At 37.2% G+C, this 20,128-nt stretch overlaps 1 protein-coding gene across 3 annotated transcripts; it reads right to left on the bottom strand.

The window, feature by feature from the left end:
* Positions 1–4,801: 4,801 nt before the first annotated feature.
* On the bottom strand, positions 4,802–8,059 carry LOC122642857 (guanylate kinase 2-like). Of its 3 annotated transcripts, XM_043836455.1 has the most exons (11): positions 8,006–8,059; positions 7,347–7,382; positions 7,074–7,181; positions 6,865–6,941; positions 6,651–6,780; positions 6,090–6,452; positions 5,821–5,942; positions 5,594–5,729; positions 5,426–5,471; positions 5,207–5,312; positions 4,802–5,116 (listed from the first exon to the last, which is right to left on the bottom strand). In XM_043836455.1, the coding sequence occupies exons 2-11, from the start codon at positions 7,368–7,370 to the stop codon at positions 4,987–4,989; spliced, it is 1,242 nt and encodes a 413-aa protein (XP_043692390.1). In that variant the 5' UTR covers positions 7,371–7,382; positions 8,006–8,059; the 3' UTR covers positions 4,802–4,986. The 3 variants fall into 3 exon arrangements, 1 of the variants encoding a protein (XP_043692390.1); XR_006330119.1 differs by lacking the exon at positions 5,426–5,471 and having other exon boundaries at positions 4,917–5,116; XR_006330118.1 differs by lacking the exon at positions 4,802–5,116 and having other exon boundaries at positions 5,227–5,312; positions 5,426–5,523; positions 5,558–5,729.
* Between the last annotated feature and the right edge of the window lie 12,069 nt (positions 8,060–20,128).

The following is a 20,128-nucleotide window of genomic DNA, read 5'->3' as shown; positions in this document are numbered from 1 at the left end:
GTCCAGGAGTGTGGCCTACGCCAGCACTATCTTTCTCCTCCCCATATGAAAAGACAATCCTACCCCCTTGTTTTAAGGAGGAGAGAGATAGACACATGAGAATGCTGGCGTAGGCCACACTCCCGAACTGAAACTGCTTCCCTTATTATTTTTTAAGGGAGATCTTTCAAGTTGGGTAGTTTCTAACCAGTGTGTGTAGGAAATAAAAATCTGCAAAAGGGGTCTAATTTTGTAGATAGGTAGATCTCAAGGTCCTCTAATCAAATGTAAGGCTTCAATCCAAAAAGAATTTACTAGGAGAGGCAAAATATCCCTTTGAGAAACCCAAGAATACAGGAGAGTTCAAAGTAGTAGTAGTAGTAGAAGTTCCATAGGCATGTACGTATGAATATATTTAGTTATGCATGTTGAGATATGAGAGAATATTTGATTAAATTAGGTTCTGAAATTCGATACGTGATTAATCGAAACTGATCCTTTCTATCCAATAGTCATAATCATTACATCACTTATCCACATAGCACAATGAAAACATGTCATTTTGAAAGTCCTTTCCAAATGAGGCATTTTGAGTAGTTTCCCCCTTGAAAATTTACTATAAAGTGAAGACATTAGATAAATCTCCTCCTTGGATCATGAAAACTTAAATATGTACATCTAACAAATTAATCATTGCATTTTGTTAACATTACCGAACCCACCTCCCAATTTGTTCATTGGTCTATTTTAACTCATAAGATGGGATCTTGGTATCAAAAACCAATAAAATGTAGTGGATGAATAAATAAATGGGAGAGGGTTCTCTAGCAAGCAGCATTGAAGAGCACACCAATGAGGTACAGCAGAATGGTTTCATACAAAGGGTAACGAGATTATTTCATGTGAGAAAGAGCGAGAGATAGAAAAAGATGGTGCTCACAAAAATTTTTCCTTGAGTCTATTTCTCTCCTCTCACGATAGGGGGTTTCTAATTTTATTTTGGAAAGTAATTCTCTATTTGGGAGTACTGGCGTAGTGTCTATCTCTCTCCTCCTCAAAATAAGAGGGCAAATGTGTCTTTTTATATGGAGAGGAAAGAGATAGACTCATGGGAGTGCTGGCATAGGCCACACTCTCCGACAAAGAACTTTCGCCTTTTTATTTTATAAGGGAAAGAGAGAGATAGACATGGAAACATTAGTATATGCTACGCTCCCAATCAGGTAACATCATCCCAAATATGGGAAAAGGCTACGCACTCCGTCGGTGTGTCATAGGCTAGTGCCCACAATGTCTATCTCTCTTTCCCCATTTAAAATGACCCCTTTGACCCTCTTATATGATACCCCCACACAACTCTCGATCGCATTGGTGTCATACACCACAGTGTCTATCCCTCTCCCCATAAATAAAAGGATTCCAATCCTCTGCTGACACACGTCTACTTGTGTAATTGGCGTACAGCCTCACACAAACAGGGGTAAAATGACCTCCCTACCCACTGCTCGAGCACCCTATCCAGGTGGAATTCACATGTGGTGCCTGTGTGAGGTTGCACGGGTAGGCTGCAGGTTTTGTCAAAAAACAAAAAAAAAAAAAAGGGTACGCTGCAGGTAAAACTGGGCAAAGTTTTATTTAATCGCACAGTGAAGGAAAATCTAGAATCATGTGATTGGATGTGATGTTGCAGTATCTGTGAGTGAGAACAGTATATTAGCAATGGTAGATTCTCCAGTCACTTGAAATTACTGCAGAGGTCCAGTGGTCCCATTCCCCAAAACTGCGTGTTCCTCAAAATCTTCTTGCCAATGAAAATGATTGTGTCACTGAGCCACTGGGACACTGTGACCCACCAAATTTCAGTCACGGAGGGTGGTGCATTGAATTGATTTGAATCAAACAAAATAAAATATGGTGTGAAAAGGACTGCTCACATCCCACTTGCCCATTTGAGGGATCTTTATCCCCTCAAGTAAAGTACACTCTCAATTGCACTAAAAAAATACATCTGACGGTGCACATGTACTTGGGGGAAGTATTTTAAATAAAAGCATTTTAAGGTCTTCGTCGCTGCATAATTTCTTGGGATCACCCACCTGAGATTCACTAGAGCCCAAAAGCTCCTGATTCGTGCATGGTGCAGAGATCATGTACGAGCTCAGGGGGGATTTAGTTGGCCTAAAGTCGGATACCCCTCCTGTTTCCCGAACCAAAAAAAAAAAAAGAACATTTTAAGGTGCATTGTACCTTTTTTGGTGTACTTGCAGTAGGGGTGTAAATGAATAACAAAAATCCTTTTCCGTATCCGTGTCCTTATCTGTTTAGCTTTCGGATAGATTAGCACTATCTGAATCCATCCGCAAGCTAAACGGATGCGGATATGGATAGGCTATAACTATTTGAAAAGCTATATTTACATGTAAATGGATAAAATATCTGATCCATATCCGTGTCCGTATTTGTTTAGCACTATTCGAATCCGTCCGAAAGTTAATCGGATGCGGATGCGGATATAGCACTATCCGAGCCAAATCCGATCTGTTTACATCCCTAACTTGAAATGTACTGTACTTGAGGTGATAAAAATTTCCCATTGGAGCCCCCAAAAGTGAATCCCATAATGAAAGAGAGGATAAAACTATAAAGCCCCTAAAGGAAGGCTCAATTTCAGTTTGTTTTGGTTTTTGTTTTTGGTCCAATTTAGGTTCTCTTATTGGGTTTTTATCGGTTTGGTATTGGGCTTGGTTTGATTCAATTTTCGGTTTGATATAACGGGAGAAAGAATTCTACTTGGTCTTATAGATAGTGTATATTCCACACAACTAACCCCATGTTCATCGAATTAAAATCATGTATTAATGACCATTGATGCATTTTAGATATTAAAAAATACTTGATTTAATTTAATAATACTGGTTGGATAAGTTACCCATTGAATTATTTTGGTCCAATTTGGTTTTTGATCGGTCTGACCGGTCTAATTTAGGGTTTGACACCCTTGGGTTGCTTCATGCATGGAGAATTTAATATTAGGCCGTCTGAGAAAAATTATAAATGAAAGAGAAAGTACAGAAAAGGACTGGGTACTAAGATACCAGATCAGTGGCCCCACCATACATCCATACATCACATGCAAAGGGTAAAGGAGTACTTGTCTGATAAATTTCTCTGACCACCATATGAATTGGTCTCCAAGTTGGAACATACTTTATACGGGAAATGCAACTTGGAAGGGGAATATGCTTTATAGTTGTAAGAACAACTTGATAAGGTTACACTTTTTGCATTGAAATAAGAATAAAAAGGTTGAATGGTGTGCTATTAGAATCTGATACTTGTAGGTCCTGTTTGGTTAGATGTTAGGACCTTAAATATAACACCTTAAAAATCTTTATCCAATCAATTTAGCGACTGCCAAAGGCTAAGGGAAAGGAAGGGTAGGGTAATCAACCTTAAAAGCTAGCCATTAAGAAGGGGGAAAGTGAAATTATAAAAAAGTTTTACTTAAAAAAAAAAAAAGAGATAATCAATAGTAAAATATATATATATATATATATATATATATATATATATATATATATATTATATTTTGTAAAGAATTCTAAGTAGTTAAATAATAATCATTAAAAAAAATTTCAATTCTTTTTTAAACTAATTTCACTTTCCTTGCCCTTTCCTTTGTCTCTTCTTGTGCAACCACTTGTCCAAAAACATGTCCTTTTCCATTTCTTCTACTCAGAAGATGGAATTTGAATTGGTAAGTTAATGCCTTAATTTACTCCCTCCTCCCCCTTTTCAATATATAACTTGTATCCTCTTGGTCAAACACCTACAGAAACATGTCCCTTCTCATCATGGATTGTAATCTTGGTATCAGATCAGTTTTGGGATTGCCTAGAAGGGCTGATTTGGACGCATTTAATCTTTTTTTTTTTTTAATTTAAAAAAAAAAAAAAAAGTTTTTATTACCTTTTTACCCTTGGCCTTACAGGTGGATTGGTATCAAATTGGTCTCAACCAATACCAATCCAATCAGGCCAATATCAGCCAATCCGAGATTAAGAGCCATGTTTTCCTTCTCCCTCTCCTTGTATCTTGTTGGTAAGCTAATGCCTCAATTTCCTTCTACCTGTCCTTTCAGATATAGAACTTGTATCTTCTTGGTCACAAATCTCCGCTTTTGCTTTATATAAAAAAGTCCCAGACAGCTTCTGTCTCTCATATATTACAGCTCATCCTGAATTGGATTTGGTTCATAGTATCCTCCAAATCCACACACACACCTCATATTACAGCTCATCTTGAAATTGGTTTTTGGTTCTCCGTATCCTCCAATGCTTCAACACCCACAAGAAGGTGTGACCAGTTGGCCAGAACAAGCAAATCACAGTTCAATTTTTTGCTTTTCTGGAAATTGCAATCATATAGGCTGAAATTACCATGAACCAAGGGAAAAAGGTTCTCATGAAAGGACCTCACTGCTCTCCCATGTACAATACCATTTTTTTGCACTTCATTGGTGCACTCCCCTATGCCGCTTGCTGGAGAATGCTCTCCCACAAACCAAATATCTGTAAATTGAACAAAGCTTTGTCTAGCTTAAATGGAATGACTGACAGCATTGTCATCTCTATCTAATGGAATTATCACCCGTATAGAATCAAACAGTTATATTTACTGTAGATATAAAAGCCCAGAAACAACGAGGGAAAACAAGTATCCCTCGATCGATCCTTCCAGAATATCAAATTATTTCTCTTCTACAAATGATGAAACAAATAAGGGGAAAAAAACATGGCTTCTCTTGTTCCCATTAGCAAATAATAAAGAACGGTCTCCTCAGATATATTCACCATGAATCATCAGTACAAGAGCAGAATAATAGAAGAGTTCTAGCCTATGGAATATAATAAGAAAGAGCTTATCACCATTCTTCTTTTTCTAAGCTAAAGAATCCAAAATTGAGACAATATAGTTAGTCTTGATTAGTCAACGTGCTCAATTCACTCAATAGACTGGATTTTGGAGCTGTTTAAGCCCATTTAAACCATCTGCATAAGGGTCTATAGCATACATGTTTAGTCCTCTCGTCCGGCCAGGGGCTCCTCCCTTAATCGAAGATACATCGAGTATAAACCTGCTTAGCCAGAAAAAATTGCATGAGATCATATGCTGCATTCTGCCATCCAGTAATTTGTTGGACAATCTAGTTATGTTAAATACTTACAAGCTCTTTGATGTTTTTCCTAGTTCAGGAGTTCCGCATTCTATCAAGACCTTCTGATCCGTTTCTGACACCAAATGGTCTATGGGAAGTTCCAAGGTTTTTGGAGCTGGATGACATATTTAAGGTATCAGTCAATTTTTCACCTTCAAGAAGATTGTGTGGAGTAAACAGAGTAAAACAAAATCTCATGGATCTTAGAAAAGGAGGGGGACTATTTACATGATTGATGTGTGGTCTCCATGGTTTCATCGAGACCCAAGAGTTTCTACATCAGAGAATTGTTGTATCAGGACAAGTATTCAGTAATCAAAGTATCTTCATATGAAGAGCATATATGAATCTAATGGAAAAAAATAATCAAATACTAAGTGAAGGAACAAAAGTTACCTTAAGATTCTCAAAGCATGCCTCGAGGTCATCGTTTATCAATATATGATCAAAAAGGCCTGATGACTTTCCTTGCTCAAGCTCCACTTTTGCATTCCTCAGTCTCTTTTGGATCTGTTCCTCTGTTTCAGTTCCCCTGTTCAGAGAAACAAGACCTTGAATTGATTCCAGTACACCCAAACAATCAAGAACTTAATGAAGCAAGAATTCAGGGATCTCCTGCTCACCGTGCACGAAGTCGCTGCTCAAGCTCCTCAAATGAGGGTGGGCAGATGAAGATGAAAATTGCTTCAAGAGAACTAGCTTTCACAGACCTGGCACCTTGAACATCTATGTCAAGAATACATCTCTACAACAAGATTAAAAAGAACCAAATCAAAATCGAGAAGACATAAACATTCAAAATAGACTATCCATTCATAGTGATGCAAGTGGTCTAACCTATTGACACAGTGGAAAGAGAGAAGAATATACATGATATAAAAATTCTTTTTACCTTCCCTGCATCTGTGACCACTTCAACAGCTTCTATACTGGTCCCATAAAGATTTCCATGGACTGATGCAAATTCGAGGAACTTCCCCTCTTGTATCGCCTTCTCCATCACACTTCGTTCCGTGAAGTGGTAATGGATTCCGTCTTTCTCCTTCTCCCTTGGAGCCCTAGTTGTGTGGCTCACAGAGAACCCAAACGTGGATGGGAATTCCTTCATCAGTTTTGATATCAGTGTTCCCTTACCTACTCCAGAGGGGCCACTGATCACTATTGGTTTAGGACCTTCACCTTTCACACCTTTACTCCAAGCAACAACCTCAGTTTCCAATATTTTCTTTTGTTCTCTAACAAATGGAGTATCCACCTAACAGTAAAATAGAAGAACAAAAATCAGGGTGGTGGGTCACAATTCACAAATGAAAACGGCCCTTAGGTAGAAGGGAAAGGAGACCACAGAACAGATAACAAGATGACAACCATATGGGATCAAAATGGGTACAAAATTGTAGAATCAATGGTTCTAAGGATTCTACAGAAGCACCTGATACCAACTGATACCAACCTCAAGAAACCAGGCGCAGTCATCCGGGGTAGAGTCCCTCTTAAGAATCAAAATTCTTTCTTTATTTAGAAGCACTGCAGAGTGACCCTTGCATGGGGTGGGTTTTATACCCAACACAGTTGGAGCATCCCTGTCAACTCCACCACGATTAAGGGAGGATGAACATAACTTGGAACCAACACAAATGCAGCAGCGCATAGGTCTAGAAACTCACCATTTACCTGTAGACTTGTCAAAAATCTGGATGCTAATCGACAAGTTGGATCCTTCATCCGAACACCCGATCACAAACTAAACAAATCACAGGCGCTACTGCTAAGAAGATGGCTTGCATAGATATTCATTTTACCAAGAACCCAGAAGGAGAGAAATAACAAAATCAGAGAAAACGCAGGGAGAAGATCTAAATTTGAATTTGCTTACAATCTTCTCGCCAAGTATGGTAGCTGTCTGGTAGCCTCTGGATTCTGAATCAAGCTCAACTGGGAAAACTCCTTGTAACCCATTTAGAAACAGCTCCTGATCTTCACCCTGAATGCCAAATTCACATTCCAAATATGTGTAAAACCCTCAAATAATAGGATTCCAGCAGAATTACAATGACAAGAAACTAGTCAAATTTCTGTTCCAATATTATTATTTCTTTTTAGCCATTCCCCACTAATGGTAGTGGAAGTAAATGAAGAAGCATCGTACCATGGAGAAATCCAGCTCCAGCATTCAAGCTTCAACCTGAGAAACGATAGATATGAACGAAAAAGGAGATCAGAACATCGAACCATATCTCTATCTGGATCTGAATATTAAGATTAAAAGGGAATATAGAAAAATAAACAGAGTATCCATTAAATAAGCCAAAAAAAGCCACCCAATAAACACAAAAACATTGCGAAAATGCAGATTCTGAACAACGAGAAACAAAGCACTAAATTCATAGAAAAAAAAAACGAAGCCCAGAAAGGTAAATGCAAATTAACAAGAGAAAAGTTATAGGGAACCAGTTTGGAAAAAGAAACAAAAAAACAGAGAGAGAGAAATCCAACGCGCATTTTCCCCCCTTTCTCTGGTAGGGGAGAAGGGGAGGAGGGGAGACTGCTCGAAACCATGTCTGTATATAAACAACCGATAGACTAAAAACAAAACCCAATAACAAAATCAACAAAAAAATAACAGATTAAAGGAAAAAAGTGTCCAAAACAAAGGAAAATCTACTTACTGGAAAGGATCACTCGAAGAAAAGAAAGAGGCAAGAACATTTTAAAAAAAATTTAGAAGCCTCTGCAATCTGGGTGCGATCTTGGATTCAACAATTTGTAGCTAAAACCAACAGGGACTGCCAAAACAAAACAAAATACCTCGTATTCAGAGAGAATCTCTCTAAAGGTTGTACAGAAAATTAAGAGGTGTGTCGGTAGATACCAGATTTTTATCAAAAAAAGTCGGTAGATACCAGATGGCCTCTCAAGCCAGACTCGCTCAAGAGTCGACCTTCCTTCGAATACGGAAATTGGGTTTCAGTCTTTTAAACCTTGATGAATCTGAGAAGAATGAGAATTGGTTTCAAACTTAGAAGGAAAAACACACAATGCGTTCACATATATAATAGAGACATGGAGGGAGGGAGGGAGGGAGGGAGGGAGAGAAAGAGACTAGCCAGAGACAGAAAGGCTGATGGGTCTTCAAGAAAGCCAGTTTTTGCCGTCTTGGCCCCCCTTTGGGTCGCATTCAAATTCACTCCACACCAGAAAACTGGCACATTCAACTTGCACAAAAACCGTACTAAGGGAGCTTCTCTTCCACTCATCTTTTAGTTTTGGGTCTTCAAAACCATGAAAGGAAAATTACAAAAAGAAACAAAGAAATAAAACCCCACTCTGAAATGAAAAGTGAAAACTACCCATTCCAAAATAAGACGCCAAATCTAGGGTTTCCTTCCACTTTCTTAATTTCTAATCCTTCATTGGATTTCTTTCAATTGGCAAATCATATGTTAGTAGATGTTTGGTTAGGGTTAGAATTCTATTTTTAGTAGTTTGACACAAATAATTGTACAACTCTTAGGTTGGGGTATGGGGGATATTGTTTGGTCTCAAGAAAGCCCCTCTTTGCCATGTAGTTCTTGATGATTGGATCAGAACTCACCATTGTTATGTATTGTTTTTATAGTTTTAGGGCTTGACAGAGAATGAAAGTATCAAATTCTCCTCGGTCATAATTCTCACATGTTTATGTACCAAACACTGCTTATAGAGAGACAAATTCCTATTCATCTTGATGTTACCACATCCATTATAGTAAAGGCATGGGTGAAACCCAACATTTTTTGGCACGTCAGAATGTTATTAATCTACCAACTCACATAGGAGCATGAATTTAAAAAATTTATCGATTTGGATCAGAAATGGTAGTGATTGTTTTGGTTGATCACTATCGATTCGGCTCTGTTTCTGCCCAATTGTGATCAATTTTGATCGATTCGAATAGGAATTAACATTGTAGGAATTAATATTGACGATCTCCGATTCTACTTTTCAAAATCTTGCCTAAGAAATGATTTTGTCATAGATGAAAGGGGAAAAGAAAATTCTTTGTTTTTTTGCTTTTATGTGCAAGGCCCACCATGGGCCAGACACTCAGATACGAGACCCAATGAGGGGCCAGACAAGAGCCACAAGGGGCCACACTTTTTTTTTTATGATAAAGAAAATTTATTAAGACAATCTATGTTGTCTTCACAAAACTGAGATAACTTGCCTTCCCTAGCCATGGCAGCACTCCTAGAAGGTACATAAACCATGTACTTGTCTTTACAAGTTATAGAAACACTCATTTAAGACATAATAACAGAAATATTCAAGAGAACATCAAATAAATCCCAAGGTCATCCCTATTGAGTTCCTTGTGTTAACCAAGAACAAAGAGCAGCATTATCCATCCACACCTTGACTGTCTCAATTCTTTTTCCATTATTTTACGTAAATTTTGCATGACGTTTTTGACCTTTGATGCCAACATAATTCCTAAAAAACCAGAATTTAAACATAGTGAAATTCTGATTTAATTAAAACAACAAAAATCCAACTACTCCAAAAAAAAAAAATTTATAGACTAAACACCTTATCGGTTTGATATCGTTGTAACTGGTATATACCTAAAAATCAGAAACCAATTGAAACCAAACCAAAGTGACCTTTTGACACCCCTAAATTGGCATACTATACCCTCAAACTATCGTGCATCTTTTATTTTTTGGCAGGGTGGGTTTGGGAGTCCCATGGGTCTATAATTAGGCAATTTAATTAAGGAAATTTACGAAACATCCCCTGAAAATGGGTCGAAACTCAGATCACCCCCTCAACACTAACGGTGTTAGTCTGTTGTTAGTTATTGGGGTAAAAGGACTATTTTACCCTTGTACTAAATCATTAGAATTAAATTTACAATACTACCCTTTTCTTCATCTTCAACCTAATTTCATCCTCTTCCTCACACCTGCAACTCAATCTCAAGCATAAGTTCGCCGAAGAGAAGGAAAAAAAAAAAAACCAAGAGACAACGGGTGGCAGCTGCTCTGATGGTGACTCAATGGTGAGGCAGCTGCTTCCGATGGTGACTCACACTTGCAACTCAATCTCAAGCATAATTTTCCCCTTGAAGAATCTTCTCCCAATCGGGAGGACCGTGCGAGATTCAACAACGCAATTGGGTTTTCTTCAAAACCCTCTATTTCTCAGATTCATCTCCTCAAAAAGCCCCATAGATCAAAACCTTCTATTTCTCAGATTCATCTCCTCAAAACCCTCTTAGTCAACCAACAAAGCCACTGGAACAACCGGATGAACACATTCGGTATGCCGGATCCAATCCAGAGCATTCTATTTGCTCTCGGTAATTGTACATCTGAAAGTTTAATATGATCCGGTATGCTGGATTCAGATTCGGTATATCGAATCAGCTGATTTCTGCAAGTCCTTAAAAGGACTGATATCCTCCGTCGTCGGCTTGTTCCACTCTGACAGCTCGTCTTTCCCCTCCCTCTCTCTAACCTTACCGGCGGCGGAAACCCAAATTAAATATTTTCTTTATTTACATTTTGGGTGAATTATGAAAATAAACCGTATGAGCTTGTTCTACTATAGAATTACACTGTGAGATTACAGTCCATAGAAATTTCTAAAGGGTAATCTTAATTGAGAGTTACCACTTACTAGATATAGCAGTCTGGTATGTAATCCTAAAGCACACGAAAAAGAGGGGGGGGGGGGAGGGGTTGGAAATCATCTGTGGTGAAGATTTTTTTTTTTTTTGGGGTGGTTCCAAATCAGCACTCGTTCATCCTCACTACCTTCGTCCTCATCGCCCCTTTGGATGTACAAGCTGCGAGAAGATTACGCTTGAAGATTCCTCGTTGTCTTCGCTGTGACAAATTAGATATTTAAATTGAGTTATAGGTGTATGGAAGAGGATCGAATTAGGGTTTTAGTTGCAGGTCATAAAGTCTTTCCAGATTGAGTTGCAGGTCTGAGGAAGAAGATGGATTTGGGGTTTTTAGTTGCAAGGGTAAAATAGTAAATCAACACTGGTCAAGGGTAGTTTAGGGATTTAAAAAAACTTAACTAGCTGACTTCATCAGTTAACTAACGGTAGGGTGTAATCTGAGTATTGGGCTCTAATACAAGGGGTGATCTGAGTATTTTCAAATTTCAGGGGGTGATCTGAGTTTTGACCCAATTTTAAGGGGTGTTTCATAAATTTTTCATTTAATTAATATATGATAACAAATATTTAGATAGGTTTTTTTGTCAAATTTGGTAGTCTCTTTTTCCAGTCCTTGTATGATCATTACTGTTTTTTTTGGGGGGGTGATGGGTGAGGAGGATTGGAGGAAGGAATAACTTTCCAACCAGATTTTCAATGGTTTTTGTTTCCTTGTTAGGTTTTCAATGATGAATCCCATCAATTTCTAGTTACGTGCTCTACCAGGGTGAAGAGAAAATCTCTTCATCCAGGGGATCTAACTCTTATTGGAGTGAGAAAAATTATTTTGGCCATTCAATAATAAGGATGAGCATTTTTATCCAAAATAAAAAAAGATGAGAAATAATGATGAGACTTGTCATTCAAGTAGTCCAATCATAACGTCAACTCACCATGAATGAAGAGATTCTCTCTTTACATGTAGTTCATGTATCATCTTAATATTTAGTTGGGAGAATGTTCTCTGTGCCACAACGCAGGCTGTGCCGAGGCACATGGGTTTGCCACTCAGGGGGTAGGGTGGTCATTACGCCAACCCCCATGTGCCTAGGCACAACTTCTGCTGCGGCACAGAGAACAACGCCCCTATTTAGTTATTATTATCAAATCTAATATGTGCACTCTAAGAGTAAGATACGTATATGAATAGCTAGTGGAAAAAAAATTAGTACTCGGAGCTTCAAAATGTTGGTTATATGAACCTAATACAAATCTATCTAGTAAGATCTATAGTTTTGATTATTTTCATAAACTTGGAATTGAATCCTGTCTTTATCATTTTGCCCACTAAATCTCCCTCTAAAGATTTCTTTCTATTCTGTTGTTCTACATATTGATTTTAGTTAATTGCTTAAATGAAATTTATGCTTACAAGCACGATATGATTGGCTTACAGGAGCATGTTTATATTCCTAATCAGTAAGGTAATATCCACTTATTCTATTCTAGAATAGAATAAGATTGAGTAAAGGTTGCTCATTCACTTTGAGGATCAAGAATCTGAATTCTAATATATCATCCATTGGTTTGATAGGCACCCCGTAAAAAATTATAACAATGATTTGTTTAAAAGAAAGAGCAGTGCTAGAAGCTCCATTCTTGGACCACTTGTTTTGAACTTTTGCAAGTGGGAAAAACCTTTTAAGAGCCTAGAATGGCCCTAGGTTACCTCACATAAAAGCAAAATCCTTAGAATTTTCTAAGCTCAATTTGGATCTGAAAGTCCAAATGACCTAGTCCAATTTCTATATTATACACATAATCTAGAGAGAGAGAGAGAGAGAGAGAGAGAGAGTTCTCATAAAATTTTTGAATATCTGGTCTGCCATGTTAATCAGTTTTTTAGTCAGAAAAAGAATAGACATATTGAATAATCAAATAATTCAAAATTCGCTAAAAGGACTCTATCAGTTTATTATTAAAAAAATAGTCTTTCTAGGTGTAACTATGGCTAGTGAAGTATATCATTTCACTATTTGTCATTTGCAGTACATGGGTTAGTCCATGTTATAAAGGACCTCACATACGTCTCAATGGTCAAATTTTGATCCAAATTAAGCAAGGAAAGGTGCTCGAAATCTGATTCAAAATTTTAGTAAAATTATCAAAATACCATAAAATGGAGATGTTTACTTGGTCCTTTATTACATAGACTAACTCATGTGTTATCATGCGTCAAATAGTGAACCGTGATACTTCATTAGGCATAGTGATCAAAAAAAAACCCTAAAAAAAGTTTGATCAAAATACATTTAATCCTCGTATAAATGATCAAAATAAACTCAATTTTTTCAAATAAGCAAAAACACTCCTAGTTTTGTTGTCATTATTGTACCTCGGTTCTATCAAAAAAATATTTAACAAGAAAAAAAAATTCATTCAAATAGATTTCTTTTGTGGCAAAAGCAGTTTGGGCATGGTTTTAAGTATCGGATCGGATATGGGGATGGTATCGGTCAAAAAACGAACATATCAGATAGGTTTACCTTCAAAGATACTAATACCATAGGGATTTTGATCATTATACCCCTATGTTTATACTGTGCACCGATCCAATATTGACAAAGTATCGATATCAATGTCGGCCAATACTGATACCACCGATCTGAAACCGATACCTAAAACCATGCCGTTTAGGTTTCAATACATGATTCACCTAAGAAGTGAAGAGTTCAGATCTGCTTCCCACATGGCGACGGGTGGGGACAGATCTGAACCCATGTGGGTAGCTGATCCGGATTCAGAAGGTGAAGGCCGTGTGAAGCCACTCTGATCCCACCTAACCTGCTCGGGTCGTGGAAACTGGAAACCCTATCAGAATCACAAGGTCAACTGGGTAAGACTTGGTCAAACCCACCGACCCACACCCCACCTCTGCATTAGGGTCAATAGAATCGGGGTTTTCGGGGTTTGCACCATATATTGTGAGAGTAGTAGTCGCTCACAATTCTAACTCCTTTCCTATTCATTTCTTCCTCATTTAGTCCTCAAAAGGACTAAGCCTGCAATTTCCCAGTCAAGTTTTGGTTTTGAATATTTTTTTTGGTCTTGTTTTCTATGTTTAATTATTCATTTCTACATAATGACAGAAGATCCTTTCTTTTGGGGGTAAAGTCTTGAATTAAAATCCTTTGCAGTATCGACGGGGCGGCAGGGCACATTCGGCGGCACATCCGGAGGCAAAGTCTTTGATACTTCATTTAATGACTATCATAAGAGAGCTTCTCTTCCAATCTTCTTTTAGTTTTGGGTCTTCAAAACCATGAAAGGAAATAACAAAAAGAATATATCAAAGAAAGAAAACCCCACTCTGAAATGAAAAGTGAAAACTACCCATTCCAAATAAGATGCCAAATTTAGGGTTTCTTTTCAATTTCTTAATTTCTAATTCTTCATTAGATTCCTAACCTTGGATTACAATTGGGAAATCATATCTTAGTAGATGTTTGGTTAGGGTTAGTATTCTATTTTTAGTAGTTTGACACAAATACTAGAACAACTCTTAGGTTGGGGTATGGGGGATATTGTTTGGTCTCAAGAAGGCCCCTCTGTGCCAAGTAGTTCTTGATGATTGGATCAGAACTCACCATTATTATGTATTATTTTTTATATCTTTAGGGCTTGAAAGAATATGAAAGTTTCAAATTCTCCTAGTTCATAATTCTCACATGTTTATGTACCAAACACCCCTTATAGAGAGACACATTCTTGTCCATCCAGATGTTACCATATCCATTATGGTAAAGGCATGGGTGAAACCAACACTTTTTGGCACTTCAGAATGTTATTGATCTACCAATTCACTTAGGAGCATAAATTTAAAATTTGATACAGATTGTTTGAATTGGTCGATTTGATAAGAATTGGTAGTGATTGATTTGGTTCATTACTGTCGATTCGGTTTTGTTTCGGGCCAATTTTGACCAATTTCGATCGATTCGAATAGGAATTGACACTAAAGATCTCCGATTCCGCTTTTTGAAACCTTGCCTAAGAAATGATTTTGTCATAGAATAGAGAGTGAAAAAACTTTTTTTTGTGTGTGTGTGTGTGCGCAAAGAACAGCATTATCCAAAACACATCTACTGCCTGAATTCTTTTTCCATTATTTTATGCAAATCATACATGTCGTTTCTTGCCTTTGATACCAACACAGTCCCTAAAAAGCCAGACTTTAAACATAGTAAAATTTTTATTCAAGTAAAACAACAAAATTCCAACCATTACAAATTTTTATTTTTGTAGACCAAACACCTTATTGGTTTGATATCCCTAAGTTGGCATACCATACCCGCAAACCATCTTGTCACACATCTTTTATTTTTTGGCAGGATGGGGGTTGGGAGTCCCATATGTCTATGATTAGGCAATTTAATTGATATATGATAACAATTATTTAGATAAGTTTTTTGTCAAATTTGGTGGCATCTTTTGTCCAGTCCTCTTATATGATCATTTCCTTTTAGGTTTTTTTTTTTTTTTTCTTTTTCTTGGGAGGTGATGGGTGGGAAGGATTGGAGGAAGGAATAACTTTACAATCTTTGTTTCAATATGAGGTTTTCAATGATAAATCCCATTAATTCCTAGTTGGATTCTCCCCTAGGGTGAAGAGAGAATCTCTTCATCCATGGGATCTAACTCTTATTGGAGAGAGACAAGTTATTTTGAAAATTCAATAATAAGAACAAGAATTAATGATGAGACTCACCATTCCAAGAGATCAATCATAACATCAACTCACCATGAATGAAGAGATTCTCTTTACAGGTTGTTCATGTATTATCTTAATATTTAGTTATTATAGGGATCCTATTCTTTGTCCCGCAGCGCAGGCTGCGCCCAGGCACATGGGGGTGGTCATTGCACCCACCCCCATGTGCAAACGCGATATGATTGGCTTATGGAAGCATGTTTATATTCTTAATCAGTAAGGTAATATCCACTTATTCTATTCTAGAATAGAATAAGATTGAGTAAAGGTTGCTTATTCACTTTGAGGATCAGAAATCTGAATTCTAATATATCACCCATTGGTTTGATGATAGGCAACCCCCAAAAAATTATACTTATTAATTGTTTAAAAGAAAGAGCAGTTCTAGAATCTCCTTTCTTGGACAACAATTGACCACTTGTTTTGAACTTTTGCAAGTGGGAAAACCTTTTAAGAACCTAGAATGGCCCTAGGTTATATCACTTTTTATTTTTTATGATAATAGCCCTAGCCCTAGGTAACATCAAATAAAGGCAAAATCCTTTGAATTTTATAGGTTGAGCTTGGATGGATCCTGGAAGTCCAAATGACACTTTATCAAAAAAACTAGGAAATCCAAATGACCTAGTCCAATTTCTATATTATAATTGGTCTGCCATGTTAACCAGTTTTTCAGTCAGACAAAAAAAAATAAAAAAAATAGACCTATTGAATAATTAATGTGTTTTCCAGGGAATGAGAATAATCAAACAATTCAAATTTTCTTACCAAAAAAAAAACACAATTCAAATTTTGCCAAAAGGCCTCCATCATTTTAATATTAAAAAATTAGTTTTTATAAGGGAAAATTACAATGCCACCCCTTGAGGTTTGTATTAAATACAGAATGATCCCCTGTGTTTCTAAATTATACAGCCACATCCCCTAAGGTTTGGTTAGTTATTACAGTCAGTCCCACTCCGTTATATTATTCCCGTTAAGTGGTATGGTAATGGTAATTCACGACTTAAAATGACTAATATACCCCTATTAGGGGTTTGAGCTTATCATTCCTTTCCCCCCCCCCCACCTTCCCCTGCTCTGTTACTCCCGCTACTTCAAAGGAGATTTGAACCACCAGAGCACATTTCCGAGGTGCAGATCAGGCTTTCTATCATTGAAACTGTGAGATTGAATTTAGAAAGGTTTTCAGATTTCTTCTCCATAGGGAAACAAATTCCAGCAGCCGTAGGGGGTAGTTACCAGGACGAAGGTGTTCAGGTCCGGCATTAATGAGATTCATGAGCCCAGCACGGCCATAGAACTTGGCGAGGAAGACAGTGGCATGTGCTTGGGATTCTGGGTTTTTGATCCATTGCAAGCAAGGTCTGATGCTGCAATTCTCGCTGCAACCTTTGCGGAGAACACGACGAAGACCATGTTAGGTCAAGATTCAAAGTTTGGGTTAGCATATTTTTTAGGGTTAATAGCGAATGAATGAGAGCAGGGGAAAAAATCCGAGAAAGAATAGAGGGAGAAGACATAGATGCATAAATGAATACCTGTGTGGTGGAGTTGCAGGTCAGCGATGGATTTGAAGGTCAACGATGGAGGCAATTTCAAATTTGGGGAAGAAGAGGGCAAAGTTGGAATTTCCCACTGAGTATTAATAGGATATCTGACTGATTAAATTTTAGTCCAGTTTTCAAAATCTGATTCAAAGTTTTAGTAAAATTATCAAAATGCCATCAAATGGAGATAAATATAAAATACATAATTACATCTTTTGTAATTTTAGTCCCTTTCTCTACTCATTTTAAGCTGAAATTGTACTAATGAGATGCTTGCTTGGTCCTCTATAAACTAACCCATGTGTTATCATGTGACAAATAGTGAAGTGTGATACTTCATTAAGCATGGTGACGGAAAAAACCCTAAAAAAGAGTTTGAACAAAATACATTCAATCGTCACAAAAACGATCAAAATAAATTCTTTTTTTTTCTTTCAAAATAACAAAAAACAACCCTGGTTTTGATGTCATTATTGTGATCATTCGAATAGATTTCTTTATGGCAAAGTGGTTTGGGCATGGTGTCGGATATTGGCAGATTAGTATCGGGTATCAGTATCAGATCGGATATGGGGATGTTATCGGTCGGTAACGGACGTATCAGATAGGTTTACCCCCAAAGTTACTAGTACCATAAGGTATTTTGACCATTAAACCCCTATGTTCATACTGTGCACTGATCTGATATTGACTAAGTATCGATATCAGTGTCGGCCAATACCGATACAACTGACACCTAAAACCATGGATTTAGGTGCCAATACATGATTCACCTAAGTAGTGAAGGACGTGTGAATCCACTCAGGTCCTAGACTTTAATCCTCTCCAATTCCTAAAAATGTGTAGTGTGGCAGGTCAAGGTGGTGATGTCAACACCTAGCAGCTCGGTGCCTCGGACATCAAACTGTTCGAATTCATTGACTTCTATTTTTTCTTCTTGTCGAGTTTGGCACCATTGGATGTCCGAATTATCAAGCGTCAGACATCTCCCCCGGAACTGCCGCCCTGCACACTTTTAAGAAATAGGAGAGGATTATTTTCCCACTGGTCCTACCTAATCTGCTCGGGTCATGGAAACTCTATCAGAATCACAAGGTCAACTGGGTAGGACTTGGTCCAACCCACTGACCCACACACCACCTCTGCATAAGGGTCAATAGACTCGAGGTTTAATTGCACCATATTTGTGACTTTGTGAGAGACTAATCGCTCAAAATGCCAACTCCATTCCTATTCCTTTCTTCCTCATTTAGTCCTCAAAGGACTAAGTCTGCATTTCCCAGTCATGTTTTGGTTTTGACTAATCCCTTTTGCCTTGTTTTCTATGTTTACTTTTTTATTTCTACCTAATGACAGAAGGTCCTTTCTATATGTCCCAAATGAGAAAAAAAAAGGGTATGGATCAATTATATTTTATTATTATTTTTGTTTGTTAGGGGTAAAGTCTTTGATAGTTCATTTAATGACTTTCATAAGTTGATTAATTCTCTTTAACCATATACTTGTCTTTAGAAGTTATAAGAAACATCCAATTTAGACATCATAACAGAAATATTCAAGAGAACTTCAAATAAGGGATCTTTATCACCTCCAGTTTTCTGCCCGGCCCAGTTCCCCAGTTCCCCTAATATGGAGGGTTGGAATGACCACCTTACCCCTGTTCAAACACTCTGTCCGGATGAGGTCCACCACCCATTATTAAAGGAACTGGGGAACTGAACCGGGCAGAAAACTGAAGAAGATAATTTTCCTCAAATAAGTCCCAAGGCCATCCCTATGGAGTTTCCTGCATTAACAAAGAGTAAAGAAAAGTACTATCTACCCACACCTCTACTTGCTTGAATTCTTTTGCCATTGTTTGGCATATCATATCCTCAAACTCCCTTGTCATACTCGTACCAACAAAAAAAAAAAAAAAAACTCTCGTCACACTTTTTTTTTTTTATTGCAATGTTGGGATCCCATGAGTCTATGATTAGGCGATTTAATTAATAGAGTTATGGGCATTTCCATTTAGGTTTTTTTTATTTTTTTATTATTGAGAGATTGGGGGGAGGGAGAATTGGAGGAAGAATAACTTCCCTACTTAGGTTTTCAATGGTTTTTGTTTCTTTGTGAGGTTTTAAATGATGAATACCATCAGGTTCTCTATCAGGGTGAAGAGAGAATCCCTTCACCTATGGGTTCTGACCCTAATAATTCGATTGAGGAATGGTACTCTGAATCTTTGATAGTAAATGACGAAAATTGATGATATGACTTAACATTCGAAGAGTCCAATCACAATATCAAATCACCATTGATGAAAAAAATTCTCTATAAATAGTTTTTCCACAATAGATGGTCGCTATGATGCCTTACAATGTCTTTATAATATTTAATTATTATTATCAAATCTAATATGTGAACTTTAAGAATAAGATATGTATAAGAATAGCTAATGGAAAAGAAATAGTAATCAAGGGTTCAAAATGTTGGTAATATGTACCTTAGAGACAAAATCTATCTAGAAAGATCCTTCCTCCTATGGTTTTGGTTGTTTTCATATCTTGGAATTGAATCCTGTCTTTATCCTTCTGCCCACTGAATCTCTCTCCAATGAATTATTCCTTCCTTTCTATTGTTCTACATATTAATTTGATTTAAGTTAACTGCTTAAATGTATTTTATGCTTACAAGTGTGATATGATTGGCTTATGGGAGCATGTTTATACTCCTAACAAGTAGGGTAATATCCACTTAATCTATTCTAGAATAGAATAAGATGGAGTAAAGGTTGCTTATTCACTTTGAGGATCAAGAATCTGGATTCTAATATATCACCCATTGTTTAAAAGGGATAGCAATGCTAGAAGCTCCATTCTTGGACCACCATTGACCACTCGTTTTGAAATTTTGAAAGTGGGAAAACCTCTTTACCACACAAAAAACAAAAAGTGGGAAAACCTTTTAAGAACCTG

Source organism: Telopea speciosissima, chromosome 10 (assembly GCF_018873765.1).
Source record: "Telopea speciosissima isolate NSW1024214 ecotype Mountain lineage chromosome 10, Tspe_v1, whole genome shotgun sequence".
NCBI classification, from domain to species: Eukaryota; Viridiplantae; Streptophyta; class Magnoliopsida; order Proteales; family Proteaceae; genus Telopea; species Telopea speciosissima.
The sequence above is the reverse complement of the archived record's forward strand: the minus strand, read 5'-3'. Positions and strand labels throughout refer to the sequence as shown.